At 39.7% G+C, this 20,543-nt stretch overlaps 1 protein-coding gene across 5 annotated transcripts in view; it reads right to left on the reverse strand.

Annotated features, from left to right (window-relative positions):
* Positions 1-626: 626 nt before the first annotated feature.
* FBXO34 (F-box protein 34) overlaps positions 627-20,543 on the reverse strand; it is a 74,667-nt gene continuing 54,750 nt past the window's right edge. For 4 of the 5 annotated variants that reach the window (XM_014064752.2, XM_014064749.2, XM_087728187.1 and 1 more), the window contains 2 exons: positions 6,920-7,128; positions 2,903-5,636 (listed from right to left, as the gene is read on the reverse strand). In XM_014064752.2, the coding sequence (XP_013920227.2) occupies positions 3,521-5,636; positions 6,920-6,999 (2,196 nt within the window). In that variant the 5' untranslated portion in view covers positions 7,000-7,128 and the 3' untranslated portion in view covers positions 2,903-3,520. Of the gene's footprint in view, positions 814-2,902; positions 5,637-6,919; positions 7,129-20,543 lie in introns of those variants that run through there. The other variant, XM_014064754.2, reaches the window with a different exon arrangement.

The following is a 20,543-nucleotide window of genomic DNA, read 5'->3' on the forward strand; positions in this document are numbered from 1 at the left end:
TATTGAGCCAGGTGCCACCTATACTGTACCTGTGCATTTGGTTTTTCTTGCCTAAATGTAGAGCCTTTTTTTAACAGTTGAATTTCATTTTGATAGGGCTCAGGGTTCAAGTCTGTGAACATCCTCCTATATCTTAACCCTATCTTCTGGAATGTTTGCGATTCTTATCTATCAATCTTATCTAGAATAGGCTAGTCTTCATGACAAATTGAAAAGCAAGTAGGTTTTTCTTCAAATAACTTTACTAGCTAAATATTACAAATGAGCCAATGGTCTTAGGCTGCATTAATAGAGCGACAGAATCAAGATCACATGAAATGTTAATACCACTTTATAATAAGACCACACTTGGAATACCACATCCAGTTTTGATCGCCACAACGTTGAGACTCTAGAAAGAGCACTGCAGGAATTGTGTATGTCTAATGAAAAGGACTAAGGGTGACATGATAGTAGTGTTCCAATATCTAAGGGGCTGTCACAAAGAGGGAATCAACCTATTCTCCAAAGCACCTGAAGGCAGGACAAGAAGCAATGGATTGAAACTAATCAAAGAGAGAAGCAGAACTACCCGACAATGAAAATAATAAATCAATGGAACGGCTTACCTTCCGAACAGGTAGCGAAGATAAGAGAATTTCATGCCTGATAGGTATTGTAATATACATGGGAAATACCCATGAGAGTAGTTACCTCAAAAACTATCCAATTTAGGACAAAAAAATGCTGAAGAAACTGCTTGTAGCTGGTCACCCATCTATCAAAAGCCTTCTTGGGATTATTCTTTATTTTACGCAGATCTGGTAAAAGCAACTGACCAAGAAAAACGAAGATATTTACAGAGAGGAAAATAACACAGAATCATAAGATGGCCACCATATTGCTGGTAAAATTGCTTTCAGTCTGAAGAATTCTGGTTGAGCTCCATTATATCAAATTCATATGGCTGTCATCTCACAAGAGGTGACTGGGTGGCACATAACAATGATGCTGTTTGGTGGCTACTTGTCCACTAGTCCATTGTCAAGAAATATTTTTCCCAGTATGAATGCTGTTCCATTTTTTTACAGAATGCTGTTCTATTTTTTTAGAATGCTGTTCTAATTATTTTTATAGGAAGTCTCCATCTACACCCCCCAAAAACTGACAAAGATAGTGTAACCTTTATGAATGATAAAAGTTTGTAAAATGTTAATCCTTCAACACTTGAAATACGTTTTCATCTGAAACAGAGATCTGCAAGGGCACCAATGTCAAAATGAGGTTTCGTTATTAAATGCGAGGTGTGTTGCCCTGGTACAATATATTTCCCAGCTGTTGCAATCTCTGATTCGGCTCTTGGCTGCCAGATTGAACCCAACCCTTCAAAATAAAGTCTAGAGGCCTTCTCCACAAAGCATGATACCAACCAATGTTTTCTTGACGAAATCTAAGAGCAGGGGTGTCCGACCTTGCTAAGACTTATGGACTGCAACTCGTGGCTGGGGAATTGTTGGAGTGGAAGTCCACAAATCTTAAACGTTGACAAATCCCCTGCCTTGCAGGAGATAATGGCAAAATTAGAAGTTCCTGTTACCCTTTCAGATTAGAAATTATTGCCAAGATCCCTTAACTAAGAACATAGGAATTTTACCTCTATTTTCCTCTCTTAATTGAAAATCTTCTCCCCTTGCTTCCCAATATTTAAGCCAGCTGAGCTGTTGTCTCTCCTTAAGGGATTTCCACAGTTGGTTTATTTTCATAGCTGAAATTCTCAAATCATTTTGAACTCCATTTTTCTGTGTGGCTTTCTTTATATGAAGCACAGTACTGACAAATAAAGCATACCTTCCTATTTCTGAGTACATTTTTCTTAATAATACAAAAGATTTGCCTCAAACCTATTAACTGTAAAACCATTTCAATCTTTCCTTATATAGTTGTTGTTTTTTAAATTTTAGTGTGCAGTATCTTGAAAGTAATTTGCAGAGCATGTAACAATTCATGAAATTAACCAATCTTTCCGAAAAACATTATCGGGTTTCTCATCTCGTTTTTCTTTTACTTCTTAAAGGTGCCAAGTTCAAAAACCGCTGCTCTAAAATGTTTGTAGTATCTCCATTTTAGGCTAACTGGAAAATTACACAATTCAATTAAGCAATTAAACCACTGCTCAGGATATAGGACTACATAGTGAGCGATTCAGAATCCAGAGTGAAAGGAGGAAATTAAATTAATAAATCCATTCCTTGCTATCCATTATTTGCTTTCATTCTTAGGATTTTTTTAAATTAGCTATTTTGTTCATGGATTTTCCATAAGATTAACAATTTATTAAGGAAGAACTAACCAAGGAGATTACAATTACAAGATCTTGATTATAAAGGGAATCAAGCACATAAATCTTGCTTTTCAGTAGTCAAAATTTGATTCATGGGGAAAGTTGCTTCCTGATACAAACAGCTGCTTTTAGTGTAAAATTGAGTCCTCTGCCATTGTTACTGATTAAATCACGGACTCTCCTATTAACCAGTCATATCTGGCAAAAGAGTCTAGGTTTATTTTGAAGCTGGCACCATACAAATTATGTAATATGCAGGTAAACTCACATAAGAATAGATAATGATATGTTATTTGATTAAGGTCAATGTTTATGCAAGCTGGCAATGTCAAGAAAACTGAATGTTTGAAAAACGATACTGTAGATTTAATTTGTGACTGCTGATAAAATTTTCTGGGGTTTGCAAAATTCATCAAAAATGGTTAACATCTGTAATATTCATTTTCATATTTTTGATATTATAACCTGCTGCATCTAAAAAAGAAAAAATAATAATGTGCCACAAAATACACATTTATTTCCCAAATAATTTCTTTTAAGTACTAGGTTTTTAAGTACTGGGAAGAAAAAAATGATAAAGGACAGGTTTAGAATGCACATTTTATTAAGTAAAAAAAAAACCCAAGGTAAAGTGGATGCAATAGACCAAAGCTCTCCAGTTCTGTGACAACAAAAGTCTTCTTTTTCCTGCTACCACCCTCAAACATAACCTACTGCATATGTGTTCTAGTCTAGTTTTAAGGTTGTCCAGTTAAACCATCCTTTTCAGAGATTGATTCTTTTTTACATATTTAGAGTTTCTTTTCAGAAACAATGTTAATATATATTTATATATACTTATATATATAAATGTATATTTTATACACGATATACAGATTTGAAAATGAGACACTTTTAAAACACAGGACTGTAGCCGCAAACACTTGAGGTGCTGCATTGCAGCACTTTGATGTTGGTCAACTGGCTGTCAGACACCCAAGATGAAGCTATTCTAGAGCACCTATGTACACGGGTGGGCTAAACACAATCTTTTCTCTAAAAGGTAAAAAGGCCTTTGTGATTGAAAGTATGTGCAGTTTTGTAGCCCTGTGGAAGAGGGGAAAAAAAACCACCCACAAAATATACACAGTGTAAACATCACAAGGCATGGAATTCTCCTCCTACCCATGATTGAGGCTCCCAAACGATGTGCAGAATGTGCTAACAGTCCTCATCTATTTCCCTGGATTTCTTGTGAATCGCACGATTAAGGTTATGGCAGGCGGGGACCCAATGATTGTCATGAAGGCCTAACTTGCATCCGGGGACATTCTTTTGGGACCTGTGACAACACATCCAGTACCCGGGCCCATAAGGTAAAGCTTGGCAATAGGGCTTGGGGTGCCACCGACATAACGAGACGTCACCCTTGGTGTACTTCTTTTTGCACTGTTTGCAAGGGTCTTCTCTGTAGCGTGGATCACGAACCCAACGTGAATCTGCTGGCCTGACATTGTAGTACTCAATGATAAATTTGAAATACCCACAAGTGCATTTGAGGGCCACCAGACTCTTGGTGGGCAATAAGCCAAATATCTTCACCATAATGTGGTGGGGCAGGAAGACCAGATATTGCTGCGGCTCCAAAAGTTGCTGGATCTTAAACCTGGTTTCCAAAAAGTCATGAGACCTTTGCCTCTTTAGATGAGATGAGTCAAGGATCTGCAGTGCATTATCTGAGGAAACATCAGGGCAGTCACCTGAAACATGGCTTCTCATACAAACTTGGTCAGCAGAGGAAGCTTCCTTTCCTTGAGTCCCTGCTGGACATTCCTCCGTGGGGGTCTCCACTGACTGCAGGCACTCTTGGGAGATTTCACATTTGGATAAAAGCAAGAAAAGTCTTCCTGGAAGAGAATCTTCACCAAAGCTCAAATCAGAAGATTGGGGTTTTTTGCAATTCTGATCTATCTTGCTGACAGATATGCTAATATTCAGGGATTCACTCACTCTGACGCTTGCATTCAAATTAGGAACATCTAGTGATTCTTTTGGTGTGCGTTCGGTTGATGAAGATGTTTTATATAAGAAATGTGGAGATGTCTGAACAGCTTCTGAATACTTAGAGGGATGTGACTCAGTGATGTTTTGAGAATCATACCAGTTGACGGATATGGTTCCTTGCCCATGCTTAAGATCATGGTTGCCTTCAAGAGAATCATCAAAGGAAGACTGGCCAGAAGAGGGACCTTCCCATAAACTATCTTCCACTGAACCATTGTGCTTCGATCCCCACCCCACCTTCTCACCATTACATTCTTCTTGGTGGAGGACCAGAGATGATACCTTGTCAGACTCGTTCTCTGGTAGTATTCCACTTGCCAGGAGCACTCGCCCTACATTCCGCCGGAAGCTACTATTTCTAGACAAGCTCCCTGCTTCACGTTCACTTTGGCGCCTCAGGCACTCTGATTCAAGCTTTGCAACCATCTCCAAGACACGCACTGGCTCAGCCTGCTGCTCTACACTGTGACTGCCACAGGGTGGCTTTTCAGACGGAACCTCGCAAGCCCTGAAGTCAGAAAAGAATCCAGGAGCAGAAGGGGAAGGTTTAGGTTGCCCGGCAAATCTGGGCACAGCAGAGGCACTGGGACAGTTTCTGGTGCAACTGGCCAGCAAAACACTTGCTCTTTGCTCCAGGAAAGCAACCATCTCGACAACTGATAACGGTCGACCAGGGAACCCTCCCTCCCCACCATCATTCACATTATGTACAGAGCAGTGCTCAATGCCACAGGCAAAGGGCTCGGGCTGGTAGCATCTCGCATTGGCCTCTCTCATCCTTTCCAAGTGGACCTTGGCCTTTTTGATATCTAGTGACTTTTTCCGGCGTTTGGTTGCTCGCCTATCTATGTCCCAGGTGCTTTTGTTCTTCATGGAAAATACTCGAGTGTCACTACATAGCTGGGCTGCAAAAAAGGCTATTTTCTCTTTTGTGTTCCCAGGCTTTACAACCGCCCAGATATCCAGCAATCCCTCTTCGTCTTCCCCCTGATGGATAGAGGCAGGCGGGGTAGCTCTCTTCTCTTTGACCCTGGGTGCTTCCACATGGCTTTGGTTGCTGTTCCTACTATAGAGTGTGTTGGTTGAGAGGTTCCCCAGTGGTTTCCAAAGAGGTGGGTTGGGTGAAAGGTTTGGCTTCGGATTCCTAGGTTTTTCATCTTTTGCCAATCTCTGTTCACTCATGGGTGGGCTTCGTGGAGAGTCCAGGCTTATTTCAAAAGATCTCTCTTTCTTCTGTAACTTGAGATAGGGCTTTAAGTGCATTCCAGATATTCTGAAGAAGAAAGGGGAAAGGGAGTGAGAAAGAAAAGAGAGACTTTAAAAAATTGCTGATTTAAGGGTAAAAATGAATTTAAGGATTAAAACTGCTCTATGAAATTTGGAATCGTTACATTGTGGGTTGGGCTACAAGCGCAAATCACTGTTTCAGGGATAGATAAACCCTATGGAAAAGGTCCTTATGTACCCCAAATTCTTTCTCTTTTTTTCCCCCTACTCTTAGGACATCTGCATGATGGAAAGCTGCAAGCATGAACATTGGTAGCATAATTACTTCAAATTACAAACATAATAGTTCAGTTAAAACTTCAGTAGGTTTAAGATATCTTATTATACTTGTTTAAAAGAAATAGACAATGAGAAGAAGCAGCAATTTTGTTTTTCGAAGGGCTGGAGGTTTGGTTTTATTTAGAGTAATCAATATTCAGTATGTCCTTTTAATATCTTATTTTTAAAAAAAAGGAAATAACGATGCTGCCTCGGGGGGTGCATCTATGGGAGCCACAGAGGCTACGAACAGGTAGCCATGCAGAGTAACTGAGATCCAGAGCAAGCAAGCTGCTTATCAGGAACCATGTTACTTTGCAATCATGTATGTAAGTAGTATTCATCCCACCCTCCAGGATGCGGAGATCCCAGGCTGAAGAGGAAAGTCAGATGCTAGCACTGCTTATACAGTACCAGGACTCCAGAGGGAAGGTCCCAAGGAATGAAAGCAGCTTTCCTGAAGTCTCAACTTATTTTGTGGCAAAATCTACAATCGACAACTGATGGTGCTGATTCAAGTGGGTCGGCAATTCTGGGGGTTGGTCCATACAGCTTAAAGTTGCTAACCTCACCTTCTCCCAGAATTTCTCTGTAGTTTACATCAGTGTTCCTTCCTTAACAACTTTAAGATGAGTGGACCAACTCCCAGAATTCCCCAGCCAGTACATTTTATAGAGATGTTGGTTTATATGACAGTTCATTTGCTGCTGAATCCCTTTTTGGATATCCAATATTTAAACAATTCAAATAATTTGATGTATTCCTATGTCTCATTCAAAAACAGCCTATTCTTTCTTTTTCTTATCGCTGAAATAAGCAGTGTATTCTAAATCATACCCCACCCTTTTGCTAGGGACACAATCTATAAATCTAAGCATTCCCGGGGACATCCCTATGCCAGTTCTTTCAGTCAGTGAGTGCAGCAAATAGGAAAGTGATTCCCAAAGCAGAAGCCGGAAGGAGCATTCTGGAGCATTTTGCTTGGCCACAGAAAGCACAAGGCATTCATACCGTTTGACTGGGTAGAAGGTGGAGGATGTAGAATTCAGCAGTTCCCGGTGGAGGCCAGCTCGGCAGGAACTTTTCATCATCACTCTTCCCACTCCCTCCCCCCCCTCCACCAGTCACAGGTTGTCACAGCCAATCCATCTCAGTCCACTGCCAGGTCTCTTGCATCAGTTTGTTTCACCCCTTGCAATGGCCAACTGGATCTTTGACACCTAAAAACCGCAGGAAAGAAATGAAATGATGTGATCAGGCTTCAATTAGTAAAGCGTGTACAATCCACCAGTACATCAGCCAATATTCAGGGTTAAAAAACCCTCAAGAGGGGCACAGATTTAGTTGCAAAGAAGGTCATGCAAATGCTAAGCAATCAGAGGGTTTCTGTGTGTGTTACAGTTTGTAAACCATAGTGTGAATCCAGCAAACTATGGGAGTGTATATCATAACCAAGGCGATGTGTGAGTATAATCACCTATTATTCATCTGCATTAGGATTGTCCTTATGCAGCTTTCAGAAAGCAATTTTTCTCCCTAGAGATGACAGGCAACAAACTCGGTACCTTCTGCATCCAAGGGACATACCTATATCACTGATACACGGGTCAAATTTCCCTTCCCCTACTTCTTGTGCCAGGAAATCCAAAGTTACCTTAAGTTTCTTAAGTAATATGCACATGCACAAATGCAGCCATATACTATAAAAACCTATCCTGTGATTAATATGCATAAAAACCAAATAAAAAATTGATCTCACAATATAATGGCTCTTTAAAATAACTATACTTTCATAGTTATTGCGGTAGAAATAAAAAAGAGGAAAGCATCAAAAGTGCAAATATTCTGGACTTCCGGCTGACTTCGCAGTAAAATCAGATGTGAGGAGTGGGTCTGTGCTCCCACGCTGAGTTCTCCTCATTGGAGGGCTCCAAAAGGAACTAAAGCCGCCCTATAGGGGTGGTGAAGAAAAAAGGGGCGTCCTGCAAGTTACGGAGAGCCGCAAGACCCAGGGCTTTCTGACCCACAATGAGGAGAAGAGGCAGCCATCACAGCTGCCCTGAAGCTGGGACAATGGTAACAAAGAAAGTGCAGGGACGTTGTAGATAGACAGTGACTGGAGCTGGGTGAGAAGATTTCTTTTTTATTTAGACCCCAACTTTAAAAGGAAAAAAGAAAGAAAATCTAGGAAAAGAGACTCTTAGAACTGTTTGTTAAAACGGTGAACAATTATACAGAGAACATTTTTAGACCTGAAAGAGAGGAAGTAAAGGGAGAAGAGCTAAAGATTTTTTAAAAACATAGAAAATTAAACCTTTGAACTGGTAGGCATTGTGGAAAGGCATTTAAAAATGCTGTAACTATCTACTTGAATAATTGACTTTGCTTCTACAAATTGAATTAAAATTGGATTAAATAACTTTACATTTGAAACAAACCTAAAAACTAAGCTGAGGGTGCCACCTACTGATGAATGGAAATATACCATATCCCTAGAGCCTAGGAAAGTTTCTGATAAGAGAAATAAACAATATTCATCTGGAGGACTGTGGTGATACCTACTGTTCTATAATTAACTACTTTATGATTACTGGAGACTCAACTGTGGGAATAAAGCAACTTAGAACTGAGGAGAAATTTCCTGACAGTTAGAACAATTAATCAGTGGAACGACTTGCCTCCAGAAGTTGTGAATGTCCCAACACTGCAAGTCTTTAAGAAGATGTTGGATAGCCATTTGTCTGAAATGGCATAGGGTTTCCTGCCTAGGCAGGCAGTTGGACTAGAAGACCTCCAAGGTCACTTCCAATTCTGCTATTGTATTGTATTGTATTGTATTGTATTGTATTGTATTGTATTGTATTGTATTGTAATAAGAAAGACTCTTAAGCAAAGTTAAGTGATTTTTGGAAAGCTTCCTGGACTATCTAAATGGAACTGATTATATAATCCTGAAATATAAAGAACTACAAGCATTGTACTTTCTGAGGAGCAACATTAGACTTGAATATATTATTTTTAGACTATTGAGTAAGAGCAGGATTTACTAAAATAAGCCACAATGCTCCATCAGAGGGAAATAAGTGAAATTTCAAAAGAAATGGCATCGATGTTCCAAAGCATTAAGGACACTATGACAATGAATTACATATAGGCAAAGAACCTATTGCAGGGCATAAATGAGAAAATAGAAAACACTGCAACTGATAATGAATGAAGACCAAATATTCCAGGAAAGAGAGGAGGCAACAGAAAAAATGGAGGAAAAGACAGAACAGACACATTAGCAAATAAAGCAAGAAGATGAGAAGGAGAAGATAATAAAAGATAAAAATCACTGATGAAATAAACCAAGGGGGAAGTACTTTTAAGAGATTTAAAAATAGAATCGGATAAGTAGGAAGATACTTTTGAAAGGGAGATAGAGGCCTGGGTAGATACTTTCGAGGCCTGGCAGCATAAGAGGATAGAGATGGGAGAAATGTTTAGATGGAACAGTGAAGATACAGGTGTAGATAGAGGCAAGGATCCAAGAGAGGAGTATGGAGGCAAGCTAAAAAATGAATAAGACTTGAAGACTTGAAGGAAATATTTTTTCTCTTTCTTTTTTTTAATATAGTGCTGGCCTGATTAAAAACTAGAATAGAGGTAGAAATAAGAATACACACTCTCAAAGTAATAGCTAGATGAAAAGATTAGAGGTTGAAAGATGGTATTATTAAGTATGTTTAAATAATATGGTTTTGCACTAGAATGGCACATTGAAACATTAAATAATAAATGTCTATATCTTAATATAAACAAGTGTATTAGGATTAGTAATGGTGGCCTAACTAGAAGCCAGAATAGAGGCAGATATAAGAAATAGGGGGAATATTAGCGCATATATTTTTCATACAATAGAATAAAAGCAATAATTAGAGGAAAGATTAGAGGTTGAAAGAGGGCAGTACTATGTAAATTCAAATAATATTGTGATTGGCATTAAAATGGAACATTGAAATATTGAATAACTACTTTAAAACAAATATGTATATTAATACTAGGATTTTCATGTTTGATTAATGTAACAAATACCATTAATATTATTGACATTTGTCCCAAAACGAACGATACCCAGACGCCATACTGTTCATGTATTGATGTTGATGTATATTCTAAAAATAAAAATCCAAAAAACTTTTGTAAAAAATTGCAAATATTCTCAGAATGCAATGCTGGCTTTTAACATTTTACCCAGAATATTAGATTTTGGAGAGAAACAAACAAACAGAAAATCTTCAAGGTAGCTTATTAGAGACATTTCAGTACCAGACTACAAAGCATCATTATGAGGAATGGAGATTTCTGGTTGCTTACATGGGGTAGCTCATTCTACTAGCCTTGATTGGGATATATTTTCCTTGATTGCGTTTTGGGTGGGGTATTGTAAACACAGACTTAAGCTAACTTGTACTGATGCCTCTGCACTTACACCTGGAAAGAAGCCTAGAAATTTATCTGAAGCAAACACAGAACTTGTGGCCAGAACATAGGGTGGAAACCAAACCCGGTGCTTGTTAAAAATACAGACTAATATCAACCTTAGCAATCCAGCTCTTTACGAATACAGAGACATCGAAATAATTGTATTATAGATCCCCATAAAACAGCATTAGTCTGTCACTTTATATGCTTTGGAGAAATGTCAATTCTGTCCCTCTATCTCAGGAATCCAGACCAGAAGGACACTGGAACTCCTCAAGAAACAGGTGTCATCTCTAGGACAGAAGATCAAAAGGTGGCGCAGTGGTTAAAAGCAGCACTGCAGGCTACTGCTAGATCAGCAGGTCAGCGGTTCAAATCTCACCGGCTCAGGGTTGACTCAGCCTTCCATCCTTCAGAGGTGGGTAAAATGAGGACCCAGATTGTTGGGGGCAATATGCTGACTCTCTGTAAACCGCTTAGAGAGGCCTGAAAGGCCTATGAAGCGGTATATAAGTCTACTGCTATTGCTATTGCTATATTGCAAGACAACAACAGCAAAGGGTGAGGTCTTAGTTATATATTTCCATTCCTGGTCAATAGATGCTGTGGACTCTCGGTGCCTGCATGGCACTGGACCAGGATATTTGAGGGACTACTGTACTTTATTTCCATCATTTCTATCCATTTCACTAGGTTGCACAGGAGGGGCATGCTGTAGGTCCCATCTATTAGGGATTGTCATCCCTAAAAGATCCAGGACCCAGGAAGGAGGCCTTTTCTCTAGCTGAGCCTGCTCTCTGAAATACCATACCACCGTAGTCCAGTTGGCCCTGACTCTCTTCACCCTTCAGAAAACCTTGCAGACCTGGATATTTTCCCAGGCACGGGGGCCAGAGGAATACAGGTAGTCCTTGACTAATGCAATTTGAGCCCAAAATTTCCATTGTTAAGTGAGACAGTTGTTAAGTGAATTTTGCTGCATTTCACCATCTTTATTAGTACAGTTGTTAAGTCAATTGTTGCCATTGTTAAGTAAGTCATACAGTTAAGTAAAGCTGGCCTCCCCATTAATTTGTTGTCAGACAATCGTAAAAGGGAACCACATGACCTCAGGACACTGCAACCGTTATTAATATAGCACAGTTGCCAAGCGTCTGAATTTTGATCATGTGACCCAAAGGATGCTTGCAAAGGCTGTAAGTGTGAAAAATAGTCATAAGTCACTTTTTTCAATGCTGTTGTAACTTTGGTCACTAGACGAATGGTTATAGGTTTAGGACTACCTGTCATTCATGCTACTGTGAGTGATGTGCCACTCTGTGTTAGTTGGTTGGTTGTTGTTTTCTTTTGGCTTAGTGTGTGTCTTAGTGTGATGTCCATATCAGATTAGGGAGTTAAGATTATTCTTTAGCCACTAGGGAAAAATTGGTAGTCAAATGTCAGCATTTGACAATAGATCAATCTGCTAAACTTCAGTGGCAGAGTGGCTGAACTATTCAGCTAAACAACAACAGGAAAATAAGGGTGGGAATGGCTTTCCAACCAAAATTCATTAGCCATTGTGATCTGGTCCAATGTTTATTATACCTGCTGCAATCACAAGACTCTCAAAATGGTCTATGCAACCAGCTTTCCTGACTTAGTCTTGGTACCCAATTCAGTACGTTGGGAAAATAACCCGTATCTTTTTGAACTGATGCAATAACCAACTTTTTGGAAGTCAAGTTTTACGCTAGCTGAAAATGGGTTGCTAAGATTTCAGCCAAGAATACTTTCCCCATCCAAACTAGAAATGATCGGAAATGAATTTTCAGCACACAAATCACTACATCTCTAACTGGCAATCATCTCCAGTTATAAACCAACTTTGAATAACTGACATAACAAAAAATGCATATGAAATCCCTACAAATTGACCAAAGCCCCAAAATGTTCACTTTTTGCTTATCTGCATGTCCATAATCATTTATGATCAGGTGATTCTTGGCTAAATGTGCCAAAGTTCCTATCCATTTTCTTACGTATCCATTCAACCTCATCTCAAAGTCCTCCTAACTAAAGGCGAATCCCGCTGATTTGAACAGAAGTTACTTCCAAGCACAGATGCTGAGGCTTGCAGGACTTTTTGCTGCATTTATCAAAATTCTCTGTTGTTTTGTTAACATGGGATAACAAAAAATTAGACTTAGTAATCAAGCAGTAAGCTCTTCCATTTCAAATAGCTCATCTGGCTGCCAGGGGGAGGGGGGTGTCTTAGAGGATCACAGTGAAACAGTATGTAAATATGCAAATGCCATTCAACTCTGCCAAAACCTCAAGTTTCTTCCAATTAAATCCACCCTGAGAACTTCAACTAGTAGACAAAATGTTTGCATTAAAAATAATAATAATAATAAAATGAGTGATATCATTAATTCCACTGCTGAATATACATGATTTATAACCCTGACAAAAGCTGTTGATACTGCTATGAGCCTGGAAGGCAAATCTTTATTGGAAATCCTGAACCAGTCTTCCCCCAATGTACGGGTCTCCTGACGTGCTGAATTGTAATTCTATCTGGCTGGAGACGACAGAGGAGTGTAACTTAATGCATGTTGAAAAACAGACATGATCTATTGCCCCTGAAAGGAAAAACAAAGGTAACATGGATGGGACGTGAGCTATTAAAGACAAAGATGGGGAGGCCTCCTGCTGGCAAACCACTCCTATTCCCGTGTGTAAAACTGTCCAAAATCCTGAAAAATGGATGGAAATTGCTTGTTAACATTCAGCTATTTTTACCACTGAACTCTGGCAACACAATCTGAGAGCTGGTGGTGTGCAAATGGGGTGCTGGGCTGAATCAAAGGCTTCGCACAAAAAAACGGATTTTTGGAAGAAGAGAAAGAGGCTGAGAATCCAGCAGGTGTTCCAAGAAGAAACTCCTGATAGAGGACAGCAATGTCACAATGGAGGATGATGATGATGATGATTCTCTTGCTTTGCAATGTACACCAAGCTTCTGCGCTAGAGACAAATTCCTTGTGTGCCTAATCACACTTGGCCAATAAATTATTCAATTCAGCATCTAAAAAGGTTGCTCATTGAGTTAGAGACTCTGTCCTCCCAATAGCAGCAGCATCCTCACCAGTACAGTCCCTGGGCTTCACCATTATACCAGAAGCTAACTGATAGTGGAGCAGTACCCAATATGTACCACAAGAAGCATGTTGTGCAGAGACATAGAAAGCCTGAGCCCAAAAGGAAACTGGACTTTGTTTTTCCTTGAAGATGGTTCAGAATATTAACAACAATAGAATAACAGAGTTGGGAGGGACCTTGTAAGTCATCTAATCCAACCTCCTCGCCAAGCAGAAGACCCTACACCATTTCTGACAGATGGCAGTCCAGTCTCTTCTTAAAAGCTTTCAGTGAGGAAGCCCCCACAACTTCTGAAGGCAACTTCTGTTCCATTGGTTGATTGTTCTGTCAGAAAATATATCCTTATTTTTAGGTTGAATCTCTCTTTGTTCAGTTTCCATCCATTATTCCTTGTCTGGCCTTCAAGTGCTTTGGAAAATAGCTTGACCCCCTCTTCTCTGTGGCAGCCCCTCATATATTGAAACACTGCTATCATGTCTCCCCTGGTCCTTCTCTTCACTAGACTAGCCATGCCCAATTCCTACAACTGTTCATCATATTTTAGTTTCCAGTCCCCTAATTATCTTTGTTGCTCTTCTCTGCACTCTTTCTAGAGTCTCTACATCTTTTTATAGTGCAGTGACCAAAACTGGATGCAGTATTCTAGATGTGTTACTAAGGCTTTATAGAGGCGTATTAGTACTTCATGTGATCTTGATTTCTTCAGTTCTCAGAACTGAAGAAACTTCTTGGATGAGAAGCGAAACATCTTCAAGGAAAAACAAAGAAAGTCCAGTTGCCTTTTTAAAAAAGCACTTTTGGGACAACCATGATGTCTGAGAATCTCCACAGACAGACATCGAAAACATCCACTCTGTGCACTTCAATAGATTCCTCAAAAGAAGCTGACTATATCCTACAGGTCAGCAAATTCATCCAGGCAGTGATAGCAGCAAAAGGTATTAGAGTATTTCAAATGAGACCCAGAGTCCAGTTGTAGCTGCCCACATAACAGTGGCATATCTGCATAAATTCAGACAGGCATCCCATTGAGGGTGGAAGGTTACAAGGTGGCTATTTGTTTTTGTTTTTTGTAAAAAGTTTTTTATTTTCCCTTTCAAATTCATTCTTAAATATACGTTGTTATAATTGCTATTTAACATTTGTCAATTCATATCATTTTCTGCCTGTATATTTTACATTTTCATATTTTCTAATTTCCCCTCTCCCTAATTTAATCATGTGTCATCTGAGATATTTATTTCATGTTTTGTTCCTTTTTCTTTCTATTTATATCTTTTTTTAAGCCACTCATAAAATCACCCCCATGTAGTACACTGATTATTCTTTGTCCTTTATTCTCAATGTCAACTTGTTCATTTCTGCAGAGTCTAATATCTTCTGTATTTCCTCCCCTTCCGATGGGATTTTGTCTGCTTTCCAATTTTGTGCAATTACAATTCTAGCTTCTGTTATTATTTGTACAATCAAATATGAATCTTCTTTACTCTATTTCTCTGGTAGAATACCCAATAAGAATACCTCTGTCTTAAACTCTACCGACTGATGTATCATTTTCTCTAACCGTGTTTGTATTTTAACTCAATAGCTTTTTGTATCCCTACATATCTACCAGATATGATAATATGTTCCTGGCAATTGATGACATTTTCAACATTTAGCTGACTTATCCTTAGACATTTTTACTAATCTTTCAGGTGTCATGTGCCATCTATAAAACATTTTATATACATTCTCTTTGTATGCTGTCACCATTGTCAATTTATAGTTCCTTTCACATACTTGTTGCCATTTTTCTAGTTCTACCGTGTTTCCCCCCAAATAAGACAGGGTCTTATTTTCTTTTGCCCCACGAAATATGGCCTTGGGCTTATTATAGGGGGAGGGCTTATTCTTTTTTGGGTTGCTGGGCAGCTGCTCCCTTGCGAGCGGGCTCCCGAAGAGCCGAGCACAGCCACAGGGGCGAAGCAGCCGGCCCACACTCAGAGCGCACTCCTAGAGCGGCCGCTGCTGGAAGACTCGGCAGCCGAGTTTTGGAGTTTGGAAGCCAGAGAAGAAGTTATGCTCAGAGTGCGGCGGTGCCCTGGCCCTGCAGGGAGAGCTGGGCCAGGGCATGGTGAGGCTGGGAAGCATGCTTGCTGGGGAGCGGAACAGGCACTCGCACAACCCGCCTCTCCAGCCGGGCAGAGCTCCATGCACTGACCTAGGGGGTATCCCGAATGTGCCAAGCTGCGGGAGCTGGGAGGTGGCCAGAGCGCCATGTGGCTTGGCGCCTTAGGGATACCCCCTAGATCAGTGAATGACGCTCTGCCTGGCTGGAGAGGGGGTTTGCCGGGCGGCTGCTCATGAGCGTGGTCACCTCATGGCTGCTTCGCCCCTGAGGCTGTGCCCCTCTTTGGGAGCCCGCTCTTAACGGAGCAGCCACCCAGCAACTCCCCCCTCCAGCCAGGCAGAACGCCACTCCCCAACCTAGCGGTATCTCAAAGGCGCCAAGCAATATGAGCGCCTTCCCCCTGACTCCTGCGGCTTGGCACCTTCGGGATACTGCTAGGTTGGTGAGCGGTGATCTGCCTGGCCGGAGGGGGGTGTTGTCCAGGGGGCTTATTTTTGGGTGTGGACTTATATTTTTGCCCACGCGAAAAATGTGGCAAGGCATTAGTTTCAGGACAGGTTGTATTTTCAGGGAAACATGGTATTGTATATCCAAAGTTTTTTGCCCATTTTATCATTGTTTCTTTAACCTCTTCTTTTTCTAAATTTATTCTAAGTAAATAACTATACAATTTTTAAATCATTTTTTCATCTGTTCCCATGAGTATCCTATTTAATTCTGAATTTTCTATATTAGAACCATACTCTTTAACAGCTTTCTCATATCTTGTTTGTATTTGCATTTGTTTAAACCATCCTATATCAATCCCTTGTTCTTTTAATTCTTTCTTCTGTTTTAGTTCTCCCTGTGCTGTTAGTATCTTTTTGTACCTAATAACCTTTTTCGTACTATTAATATTCAGATGTGTCAAAGCTTCCACCATTGAAAGCCATATTGGTACTTCCATATAGTGCTTTTCTTTTACTTTTTCCCATACTGCGTATAAACCATTTCTTACATAGTGTCTCTGAAAATAACCATGTATTCTATTTTTCCCATAAGGTGGCTATGTGTTTTTAAAAGACCTATTTTGAGTGCTTTCAACTGTGTATCTATGGGTGACCTCAATTCTTTCTTCTGTTGTTTCACTGTGGTGCTTACTGTCACAATCACTAAGGCTTACACACATTTTCCAGTATCTCCTCCCTAAAAATGTTCAAATGCAAGTAGATAAGTGATTTTCAAAGAGTAAAAAAAAAAAAAACTTGGCGAAATGTTAAGCACCTGAACACAACTGTCTAAAACTGGACACACAGAGAGATAGAAGAAAAACATTTCAGAGAGAGAAGAGTACAAAGAAGAAGATAGCAGTTATTAAAACAAAGCAAAATTGGTCTGATCTGCATAAGCAGGGTGCTAAGTTCCTATCATGAAAAGCTGCATATTTTACCCCATCTGTTTCACAGAGATAGCACATACGAGTCTTCCTGCTTAATTTCCTCTCTGAAGGAGAGAGGTGTTTTCCACACAACATACAATAACACAAAGTCTAGTGCCAGAGGTATTCTACAAACACCATTTTTCCAGCTGATAGGGCCAGTCTGTATTTCTGTACCTAAGACACATTTTCACTAATGAGGTCATATGACTTTATGAAGGCTTCTGAATCCTTCTACATTTAGAATGCCAGAGAAAATGTTTATCCTATGATGTTATTTGTCTTTTCCGGGGTGTTTCAAAAAGACTTAATTATAAATAGGTTTGACACTTTTTAGGACAAAGGGGAGGAAAATGAAAATAGAGCATCCTAACATTGAAAATATTTTTACTCCAAATGCTAATGGAGTGATCAAAGGATCACAAAATGGAGATGTGTGGAAGGTGGGGGCATATCAAACACGGATGACTATAGTACATCTATGCTGCACCAATTTGTGAGTCAGACTTGCTAGTTCTCCCTGCGAAAAACAAAAATCGGGGGGGGGGGGGAGCTGCATCAATCTAGTTAATAAGCACATCAAAGCAGGCTTCCACAAGTTTGAACAATAAAAGCAGCCAATGACTGCTGAAGGGAGCAGTCGTACTTCTTATTAGATGTTGGTATTTCTGCAATGCTATACAGTAACAGCCTGAAGAAGTCAGTTTGACATCAGCAAGTTCAAAAACCACAATGCCAGGTATTGGAAGCCGTGCAAGAATCCGCTGAAGCAAATGCTCAGCAGTTCTTTAGGGTAGCAGGACTACATTTGATCCATCCATGCAACAGTAACAACCTGGGTGTAGAATGAATTTTAAAAGCTTTTTAAAGGGGGAGAGGGGGCTTTCTGTACGATTAGCACTGCTTTTAGGAAAATCCAAGAACACTAAGAAAACTACGCAAGCTAAAATTGCTAAAATTGGTCACTCTACAAATAATAAATAAACCAAACAACATGATTTTTAAAAAGTAGTGATATAAAAGCTATAAGAAAAATCCATCATGGTTCTGAAGAAACAATCCATAAAATTAAATTGGCACAAAAAAATTAAACCTGAGTCTAAATAAACTCTTCTGTAGAATCCTGCAATTATGAAAGATGAGCTGAGTTGGGGGGGGGGGAGGGACACTCTGAGCAGCTGGATGATCAGAGCCTGAATTGTCATGTATAAAAATGGAGAATTTCTGATGTGTTGAGAGTAGACATGAGCGCCATCATTGCATCAAATGCAAGATGTATGAGAAGGATAGCGTTTGGTTGAACATACAGCGAAGTGTCCAATCTTTATGCAACCTTTTTTTTAAATGCGTCTGTCCCCAGGGGCAAAGTACTGTTGCCACTGAAAGAAACGAACGCTACACGTTAAAAAAAAAATCTGTTCTGCCCAATGTTGTTAACTCCTGCTGAACTATTCTGTGGAAAAAGTAACTTCGTATATAAGAAATGGTTCATTTGAAAAGCCATCTCATATCCTTTGTCTAACCTCAGAAGAATGACCCATTTTTAGTCCCAAAGATATAGTGCATTTTTGGTTGATGCAGGTGATTAAGCTGCATCGGGGAGTAACAGCGGATTGATGTGGTAAATCAAAGATGCCCAACTAGGAAACTCAGAAGTCTATCTGTGGTGGTAATCAAAGCTGCTTAACCTGAAAGTCCACTCAAACAGACTTCAAATTCTTTGTGATTCAATTTTAACTAAGTTCAAAGCTTGTAAAATGCTAGGAAACTATGATAGTAAAACTACAATTTGCACAACTCCCAAAAAGATCACAGGCTTTGACTGAAACAGAAACAGCAAACTGACACCAAAGTTTTTAATTTTCTTTAAAGAAGGAAACGACTCTACAGCTTAAAGAATCTAAAAACCATTTAGCCTTTTTTTCTCTGCTTCTTTTCTGGTGTTATCCCTGATACTGGCAGTACAGTACAGACTTTTGCTGCCCAAGAAAGAGTAGAAAAAGCCAGATCCAACCACTCCATGCAGTCCAGTTCTATTAATGACCAACCAGATTAGCCTTGGGCCTTCCAGATTGTAGGACTATTAACTCCCAATTTACAATTTTTATTGCCAAATTAAAGCAGCATTGACAATTTGGGGAACTGGAGGGTACCGTGTTGGTGAAGCCTGGGCCAGAATGTTTCTAAAAAGATAAGGTCTGGCTACAAAACCCCATAGAGATATTAATGTGGAAAGATCTATACTCAGATCTCCTGGATGGCTCTATTTCCACATATAACTCTGAACTGAATTGGGACCACAGGTTGGCAGAGGGAGAATTCATCTTCACACACATATAGTGGAAGTTTGCACAAAAGACTCAAGCCAATTACTAAGTTAACTCATTGCATCATATAATGAATCATCAACCATGGCCTATAAAGAAAGTCTTGGGAGGGGATCTAAAATAAATAAGAATCCCCACCCTGGGCTGTTTTTAGATGCCTTTGTTCTTGGGGGCCTTAAGTTTCTCTCTCAATAATTTTTGTTATTATTAGTGATTAGTGTTGTTGTTTTATTATATTGTATCTAATCTTATGCTGTAAAAAGAGAATTATCAAATGTTGTGGCACATAAACCCCAGTAACTAAGCAAATTAGTGAACGAATAGACAAATGTGTTTATTACACAAGCTGTTAAATAAGAGGATGGGAAAATTCAGCCTTCGCCAAAGTCTTATCTCCAGGACTGGAACTCCTATATTGAACTACATCTCCCACCATGCTTTATTACTGCCAATGGAGGCTACATGTACAAAGTCAAACACTTTCACTGCCTCGTTAAGATTCTGCAAGATGTCAAGCAAATGATCCTCTGTCTTTCCTCCAAGAGGTGGAGAGAAAACAAAGCCTAAGAAACTTGTGTTTTTTTTCCATTTTGGCATTCACAGTGCTGATACTGGAGATTTGACTAACTTCCAGCTGGGGACCGCAGTTTTTATTATTGCTACTCAAAACAGATCCTCCCAGTTCATACTGTCAGGAATCTGGAAAGTCACTGGACTCACATCACACCCTGAAGAACTCAGAGAAGTTCAACAGATAAAGCAATGCACCAGACTACCATCAATTATACAATATACAAGGTTTTCTTCTTGAAAGCAACACAGAGCCCTCACATACACACATGAATTCCTCTTTACAAATTTATGGAGGTAGTATGGCAATGGACAGGATGCCTCTCAAGTTTGTAAAGTTATGTTGTGGGCAGGAGCAACTTGCACATGTGGCCCACAGCTCTTTTTCTTTTGGTGACCCCAATGACTCAATACGTTGCCAATTAAAATGTGGCATTATTTTTTTCTTGAGGGTGAAAAAAAAAACACATGAAGGCTAAACGCTCACATTTCTCTAAAATTCTTTAAACTAGCCCAACATTTTGATTGTTAAGTGAAAGATTTGTTAAGTGAGTTTTGACCCATTTTATGACTCTTCTTGCCACGGTTGTTAAGGGA

This window comes from Thamnophis sirtalis, unplaced genomic scaffold, assembly GCF_051295495.1.
Source record: "Thamnophis sirtalis isolate CommonGarterSnake01/CBP01778 unplaced genomic scaffold, rThaSir2_p1.2 scaffold_1, whole genome shotgun sequence".
NCBI lineage: Eukaryota > Metazoa > Chordata > Lepidosauria > Squamata > Natricidae > Thamnophis > Thamnophis sirtalis.